The sequence below is a fragment of the Chaetura pelagica genome, unplaced genomic scaffold (assembly GCF_000747805.2).
Source record: "Chaetura pelagica isolate M959 unplaced genomic scaffold, ChaPel_1.0 scaffold36, whole genome shotgun sequence".
Lineage (NCBI taxonomy): Eukaryota > Metazoa > Chordata > Aves > Apodiformes > Apodidae > Chaetura > Chaetura pelagica.
Window position 1 is genome coordinate 1,356,423 of NW_009953726.1, and position 8,914 is coordinate 1,365,336.

Below are 8,914 nucleotides of genomic sequence, written 5' to 3' on the forward strand. Positions count from 1 at the left end.
TGCTGCTTAAAAACTGTTCAGGCTACCCACCTCATAATCTGGGAGTGAAAGCAGCTTTGGGATTTTCAGTGCTTTGGAGTAAAGATTGAACAATGTTGGGTTTCTCTTAAAGGAGAGTGTGAAGTATCTGGTTGGGACAAATTAAGCCTGTAGATTGGGAGTGAGGTCAGATTCTCCAGTGCAAAAACTGCTGGACATAAACAACTGCTGAGATATCTCATTTTCTGGTTTCCCACAAAGGAAAAAACAGCAGCTGGGTCTGAAATGCCTGAGATTATTTAAATGGGTTCCTGGTTATTTCTACAGCTATCTTCAGTTTCATTGAGTGCAAATTGGGAAGGAAGGACGGACCCTAAACTATGCATTTTATTTAAAAAGACTGTTTCTTACATACTTTTTTTTAAACGCTTCTCTCCTCAGTCCTGGTCCTAGAGGAGAAAAATGTGTCAAGGCCCCAAGAAGGCATACTAAAAATGCCATCTGGCTGAGAATTTTTGGGACAGGGAGGTTGCTGGTACTTCAGCAAACGTGTTTGAATCTTTCTCATCTTGCTTTACAGTCACCTGAGGTGAAAAAAGGTAAGAATACTTAGCACCAATACCTTGGCTGCTTCTGGAATAGCAAAGCTCTGGGTAACTTTTTAGTTATCCCATGACTTTTCACATTCAGATCTTATTACTATCTGTAGAAGTGCACTACAGTATCAGTTCTGGGGGCTGGAACGTGCTCTTTTGGAAAGAGAATTGTTTTGGATTGCGAGCTGTAAGAAGGCTGCATGTCTGTCTTCAAAGCTGGAATGGAATGCAGATTAAAACCTTAGTGAAGAACAAAAAAGAAATATTTTTAAGTGCTGCTGTAAAATTAATGCTTCCAGGACAGGAGTTATGTCTTAGGAGGATGGTTTGGATGGGCTTTTCTTTTTTTCCAAAACTTTTTCTCCCCTAAATAATTTGGATATACCTCAATCTGACAAAGAGTATTGACTCTGGGCAAATTAAGTTCTTGGTTTTGATAGTTGATTTATTTGAGAGGAAGAAGAGTTGGGGTGGGGATGGAAAGTGGCAGGAAATTCTAAAACTTCCAGACCTTATGAAATCACTCATGTTTTGTCTTGTCATTTTTGGAAATATCTGCATTTTGGGACTTCTGCCTCTGTAATGGCTCTGTTCAGAAGTGAGTATCCAAGGTCCTCTCAGTGCTGAAGCTGCATTGCTTATTGACACCCATTACAAGTCGTCCTCCTCTGTGGAGGGGGGATGTGCTGTGGAGTTCTGGCTTTTGGAATGTAAAGGGCATATATGTGTGTGTGTGTTCAAAATATCTGCTGCTGCACATTTGTGTTGAGCAAGGGAAGGCTGAAGTAATGCACTTGCAGTGGGAGCAGGGGGGGTGAGTTTTTATAAAACAACTGATTTCTCAGGGCACTCACCCCATAGTTGTGGACCACAGGGTAATTTTGCCTCTGACAGAGCAGTTTTAGCTTGGTTGTAATGAGTTACTTTTCTTAAGATTCAAGTTGTCATCAGCATCTTTGTTTCAGACTTCAAATTACTTTTTTTTTTGTTATTATTTTTTAAGGGAGTTGAAACTCGACATATGCCTTAGCTCTAACTTTTAAGGAAGTTCTAGAAAGCTTTTTCTTAAAGGTAGCAAATTTGTACATTGACTAAGTGCATTTTGGTGTGTAATGTTTTAACAAGATATTTTAAATATTCTGTGTTATTAATGTCTTGTTTCTTTTTTAGAAAAGACTTCATACAGAACTGTCTTACTTTTTAATTCAACTTTTTTGCTGCCTTACTATCCTAGGATGAATATTTAAGCAACAACCTTCAGTCTTGCACCAAAATGTCCCTGTGTGCATCTTCTCACAAGGACTTCTCTCAGCTGCTGCCACTTCAGGATATTGGATGCAATAAAACAGAAATTAAGAACTCACCCACTGGTATCATCTCTCCAGTTCCCTACAGCTGCAATCAGTCCACACTGACAGCAGAGCACAGCCCAGTCTATATTCCCTCATCATACATGGAAAGCAGGCAAGACTATTCTGCAGTGGCATTCTACAGTCCTGCTATGATGAACTACAACATCACCAGCAATTTTGGTGATTCAGAGAGTGCATCTGTGAGGCAAACATCAAGCCCAAATCTGTTATGGTCTGCTCCTGGCCATCTCTCCCCTCTGACTTTGCACTGCCAGTCCTCACTTCTGTATGCAGAGCAGCCAAAGAGTCCATGGTGTGAAGCAAGATCAATGGAGCCAGTGCTACCTGTGACCAGGTCAGTACTATTCATTTCTTTAAAACTTTGCTGATTTTTTTTTACAGAACCTCTAGTTCTTTGAAGTTTGTTTTTGGATTGATTTGGTTTGGGTCTTTTTGCATTTGACTTCTACATGTTGGTGTCTCTGAAAGAAAAAAAACAACACAACAAAAAACAAACACACACACAGAAAAGCAAAAAACCTGTTTGCAAACAGCAAATCAGCCCCAGGTTTTGTGGTTTGTTTCTTTTAAGGTAACTTCTGAAATAGGATTTCTTTTTCAGTAGCTCCTTAGAGAACTATACACAGACACATAGCACTACAAATGCCTTCCATCTGGGAACTGTTTACTGTGTGTAAACAGAAGTTCAAGACTGCTAAATACTACTTTTGGTAATAAAAATTAGTTTTGCTCTGGCAAATTAAGCCTTTTGAGTGACAGAAGTAAAGATTCATTCTCTTTTTCCTTTTTATACAATGTTGTTCAAATCGCATTTTGTCTGGATTTTTTTTTTTTAACTGCATCTAATACTAATACAAAGGCTTTTCATGAACTTATAATTCAAGGGAAATGTTCCTTTGGGGTTTTTTTGGTTTGTTTTAGTATTAATGGTCACACAGTAGCATGCATCATATTCAAAAGGGTGCTGCTACTGAAAAGTTTGACATTACTTCTTGTTGCTGTTCTGAGCTGACTTTCTGAAGGCATTGTGAACAGCATATTCAGGGACTAAATTTTCAGCTGCATAGAAACTGTTTTAGCAAAGCCATGTTCCCATTCTGCACATTTACTGATATTACAAACCATAAGCAGTGTGTAGATCATCATATGACTGAATTTCTTCATTCATGGATGCAACAGCTGTTGAATGGATAAAAGCATGAGGTGTTGCAGGAGCTGTTCCTGTTTCAGCAGCTGTATTCATAGGGCTCTTTATTTCACTTCAGCATTGTCAGTATGAAAAATAGCATGTCCTGGCAACAGTTTTAGTTCAATTATTAAGAAAGGATTTGTGCTATTTTTGAGACCCACGTTCCTCTGCAACAGGACGGCCCTAGGTTGACTGGCACAGGTGTGGTATCTACATCTACTTCAGACTTGTAGGCTGCACAGATCTCCAGCTGAGCCACCTGACTAGTCTCTATTTGGAGTCATCAGAGTGTGGCAGGCAGTTCTGGGGTGCAAACCTACTTTAACTGTAGGTGTGTGGATTGGGAGAGGCTGTTTGGGTAGTGCTTATATACAGAAGAATTCTCCCGACAGGTCTGATGTGAACAGAGCTAACATCCCAACTCTTCCTGCTTTGGTTAGTGTTTCAAAACTTGGACAGCCCTGGGAAGGCTGCTGCAGGTTAGTGTTTGAAGCTGTCCAGATGATGGGAGAGCAGCTGGAGTAACCCAAGACCAAGAGAACCCCATCTGATGCTCTGCAGTGTGGTCTCTACATAGGAAAGCCAAACCTGCCATGCTGAAGTTTAGGTGACTGAGTTTTCTGCCATTTGTATGGACTCATACAGACCACTGCTCTTGTCCCTGATGATGACCTCACTTGAAGTGAAAAAATGACATCTGGAGTCTTAATTTATGGCTTATCTTTAATATTCAGCAGCACCTAACCACTGTGTTGCTTGGTAGCTGGACCTTCTCCATGGCTCATTTCTCTAGGTATGGTGCATTATAACCCCCTCTTTGTGTATACAAGTTGTAAAAGAAAAACTAAAGAAAAAATTTTACATGGACCCACAAAAAGCAAGAGCTATAAATCCCATATTGTGGATATCTGTTCTGAAATAAGGCCGAAAAGAAAAAAAAAGCCTGATTTTCCTTTTGTTTTACCCTTTGGTGAGGTGTTAATGTGATTGACTTTACTGCCAAGGGAACAATGACTGTGACACTACAAATTCAGAGATTATACCTTGAAGGAAAACTTCTTGGGAATGAAACTTTAAGGAATAGCTCTGAGGGAAGAGAGAGACCAGTGCTGTAAATTGTAAGTAATTTTAAGCAGTGTTTAATTCAAGAAAAGGATTTTGTTTGAAAGATTAGTAGGAAGGCATTTCTACATAGTCAGGTCTGTTGCAAGTTATTTCACCTTTCAAAATAAAGCAGGAGTCTCTGTGAGAGGAGTTTGTTTTTCTGGGGTGTACATTTCCATACATTTCAGCTAAGCTAAGGTGGTCCACTTTCCTAAAGCTGGTCACTGTGGGATTTGGATCTCCTTGTAGAGATCCAGATTTGGTTTTTTATGCTTAGAATAAGGAACCTGAATTCTCAGCATTTCCTTTCCTCACAAATAGGTCCATTATATGAATACAGAAGAAATGTGTTAAACTGTCTTAAATGTTTTGTAGCCTATGTAGTATTTGCACCAATGGTTCAACAAGAATTAACTGTATTCCATGTAAAAATAGTTGTGAATTTTTAGAGTTCCATTTTTTCTAATGGAATGGCAATAATTTGGTGATAAAACCTCTGCTATATTTATTTATTTATTTGTCACATTAGAAGTCCTGTACCCAGTGAAGACAATAGAAATAGTCTCATAATTTTTGTTGGTACAGGATCACACAATTTGCATTAAAATTACATGAAGAGAAAAGGAATATGACAGTGTAATTATGTTATATTTAAAAGTAGTCTGAAAATTATTTCTGTCTTCATCTCCTACATAAAAGGATTTTAATTAAAGAAACGAAAGATTTATTTTCAAAATGAACAGATAGATTACTTTCTCAAAAGTATTAGGAAACTTTTAAATGAAGTTACTGGAGTGGTGTTTCTGGAATTTAATTTGTTGTTCTTTTCTATTATTTTCCTTGTGATTCTCTGTAATTGCAGTTGAGCTGGTAAGTAAAGGTTTTTTAGGTGCACAGGCTAGCAATGCTTGCTTATTTAGTAACTTTGTCTTGTTCTCTGTGCACTGATATAACATTTATATGTTGTTAAAACTTTGCTCTGAAGCAAAATATATTTGCACTATTCTCCTAGGCTTTTTTATTACCCTCGTACTGTAGAGCACTTAAACATATCTTCAAGTCTCTTTGAGGTGATGTGTTAAGCAAAAAATGTGCCCCTTAACTTTGAGATGTCTATGACATGATTTTCAGCATATAAATCAATGTTTGGACCATAGCAGAACCTGTGATTTGGAGTTATAAATACTGACCGTTCTGTGATAGTAACAATCCCACAAGTTATAGTGGATGGAGTCTCTACAAAATGAAGATTATGAAGATTTAAAAGTATTCTTCACCTGATTATTATTTTTTTTACACACCTTCTGGGAGAGAAAGGAAGAGCTTTGTCCATCCAAAAATTTAGCCTGATATTAGACTGAATTATCTCCAGCTGCTGCGTGAGCCAGTGGTCTGTGAGAGGGAGGGAAGAGTTATAAGAAATTATAAAATCTGGAGTACTTATTTTTTAATTAATGATTTGTTCCCCCCCTCTTTCCGTAATGTAGAATAGTTTAAGCAAATCTTACTTCCTTCTAGGTTAAAACTTTGTCACCCTTCTTCATTTTTAATAAAAAGCTGAATTTAGATTCAAGTTTTCCAGGTGTGGCATGTGCATTAAACACTTGCTGTGGTAAAGCTACATGTAAATAAGAGACATAATAGATACTGAATAACCTAAGTAGTCTTGCTAATTCCTTCTCCTGTAGGGTAATAGTCCTGTCACTGCTGATGATTGTAGGAAATAACTGATTTGTTATTTTTAAAAAAATCTTAATAATTTTTATGGAAACATCATGTCTCTATATAGAAACCATGATCATAAAGTAGAGAGGTGTATTAGGAGGTTTAAGGCAGTAAATCTTTGTCTATGCGGTTCTTTGGTAGCAGCCAGGGTACATCCCCCATTTTCCTGCATCCTTTGGTGCAGGAGCTTTGTGGGTATCCAGCTAGCCACCACCACGTCTTCTGGGGGGCCTGGCAGCTCATTCATCTGCTAAACATGCTGGAGTCTATCAGTCTGAAGAGAGCTGGGAGGTGGTCCCTAACCACATGTGGGTCTACCTGTTTGTGTTGAAATGCTGTCTGATCCCCACAGGATCCTACAGGAAAGATGGGGAAGGGCTTTTCACCAGAGAACATAGTGATAGGACAAGGGGTAATGGTTTTAAACTGAAAGAGGGGAGATTTAGGTTGGATATCAGGAAGAAATTCTTCACCATGAGGGTAGTAAGGTACTGGAATACGTTGCCCGGGGAGGTTGTGGAAGCCCCTCCCTGGAGGTGTTCAAGGCCAGGTTGGATGAGGCTTGTGCAGCCTGGTCTAGTGTGAGGTGTCCCTGCTCATAGCAAGGAGGTTGGAACCTGGTGATCTTTAAGGTCCCTTCCAACCTTCACCATTCTATGATTCTATCCCAAGTTTTTCTCTGTAAGGAACGTGTACCTTAAAGCTCCTAAAAGTTTCCTAGCTCTGTTGTCCTTAAAGACAGTGGTAACCATAGTTGGGTTTGAATCTCCTGCTGCAGCTATCACAGGTGAGCAGATTTGTTGCTCGTTCTGCCTGCAGGAGGAATTCACTGCAGGCTGTTACTCTGTGTACGAGCTGTTTGCCACAGCCTGTGCAAGGCATGCAGCTTGACTGTGTGCAGGGTACCTGTCGTTACACTTCTAAGCAGTGGAAGAAAAAGTGTTTTTTAAAACACTTCTCATGACTGGAAGGAAAAAAACCAATACTCCTCAGTGAGATGTTAAGCTTTTTCTGTATTTTCACCCAAAGAGTCTCAGTGCTTTAGTAAGGGCAGTCAACATCCTTTCTACAGCATATCAGTTGTCACTGAAATGCTCTCTAGCTGATTTTGATCCTCTTCTGACTCTCACAGTTGGATCATGATTCCCAAGTAGACCTTCCAAATACACCTCTTCTACTTACGCAAAACCTCAAGTCGCTTTTTCTTCTGAATACAGGGGAACAGGAAGGAATAGCACTACTTTTTCCTTCTTGCATTAGCAGCATGTTGGGTGTGTGTGACAGTTCCTTTGCTTTTAGGGACAGTTCCCTCACACTGGTCTTCCTAGCGTGGCAGAAGGGAAAATAACCTAGTGATTCAGCAACACATTAACAGGAGTGTGTGTATAATGAAAGACTGGGCACGTTAAACATCTGAACACTGTTATGCCCTGCAATACCTGAGGGAATTCACATTTTTAAAAAGTTTGCAGTAACTTAATTTTACACCAAATACCTTAATTGTTTTCTATTTTGGAATTTGCACAAAGAGCCACCTTTTGTCCTTTCCACATTTTCTGCTGGGAAATTGGAGCACATTCTCCTCAAATACCTACAAACTTGATGATTTTTAATTGCACGTGGGTGTGTTTTTCTTTACCTCCTGCCATGAAACCAGCACAAAGTCTACTTTTAATATCTTAGTTAAATCCTCTTTGACAGTACTTTCAGTGTGTTTCTGCTGCTCCATTTAAACCTGCTCTTGTTGGTGAACAGATTTCTTCTGCCCTGGCAACATACCCTTGTTCTTTAGAAGTTGTAAACCACACTGTCTGCTGTGCTATCCCAGTTAAAATCTCTTCTTCTCCCTAGTCCTGCTTGGAAGGTGGGATGCGGAAAATTCTGCAGTTTCTATCTTCTGCCAGTGGTGGTTAAATTTGTACTTATTTGTTGACTTACCTTTCCTTTTGTTAAACTACTGCTGAAAGCTTGCATGTGACACTGTTTTCTCTCTGTCTGGAAATGGTGTTGACCATGAAGGTAAGGCATGCTAAAACCACCAAGAAAATGAGGTCTAGAGAAAAAGTACACAATGGATGTGCTTCCTATACCTAAAACCCACTTCACTGATAATCTAATTTCCTTTCCTCTTGCTGTTTGTTTACAGGATCTTGGTGTCAGGAATTGGCTGCTATTTCATGTTCTTATCCTGTTCTAATTGTAATCCAGTCACTAAGAATAGTTCCCATAATTTGGAACTATTTGCAGTGCTTCAGAAATGCATATATCTTTTTCATTTATGCGAAGCAATACATTTTTTATATATTGAAGTGTTTTATTAATTCTGTTTCTCTGTTCTTGTTGTATTCAGGCTTCCTTTTATTTAGCATTAGGGTGATTAGTGTGGGTCGTCACCTTGAACAGAAAACTCTGTCTAACCTTGTGAGTTGATTTTTGTAGGCTGAGAATTATATCTCAAGATATTTGGCTCCAGAATCTCCATGAAAGAATAAAGCCTTGCTTAAAGGGTGAAATACTTAAAGCTAGATGTGTTATTGCTCTGTCTAGAATGTTACTTTGCTTAATAGCAGCTCTGTTTGTGGTTGTGTTTATCATGTCAGTCCAAGCTGTCTGAGTTTGCATTTTCCAAGTGAAGCTTTCTAGAGGCAAAGTCTACTTGGTTCACAAATTACTGGACTTGTACATTTCCAAGAGTTGCTCAAGGTCCATCATCATTCCATGTGATTTTTGCAGAGTTCCTGTGAATGGCAGCAGTCCAGTTTTATGCCTTTGAATACTTTAAAACTCTGTAGTCTGTCATCATTGAAAACACTGGGATCATCTTTAAAAAACTTTGTCAGGAAAAGGCTTAGCAGTGTTTCACACTATCCTGTATTCAGCAATAAGAAGGCTCTATAGAGAGAGAACTGAAGATAGTGGAAAATAATGAAACTCTGTGCAATGTAGAT

At 38.9% G+C, this 8,914-nt stretch overlaps 1 protein-coding gene across 1 annotated transcript in view; it reads left to right on the forward strand.

The window, feature by feature from the left end:
- Positions 1-1,848: 1,848 nt before the first annotated feature.
- ESR2 (estrogen receptor 2 (ER beta)) overlaps positions 1,849-8,914 on the forward strand; it is a 29,044-nt gene continuing 21,978 nt past the window's right edge. The window contains exon 1 of the mRNA XM_010000670.1: positions 1,849-2,282. Coding sequence (XP_009998972.1) covers positions 1,849-2,282 — 434 coding nt within the window. The remainder of the gene's footprint in view (positions 2,283-8,914) is intronic.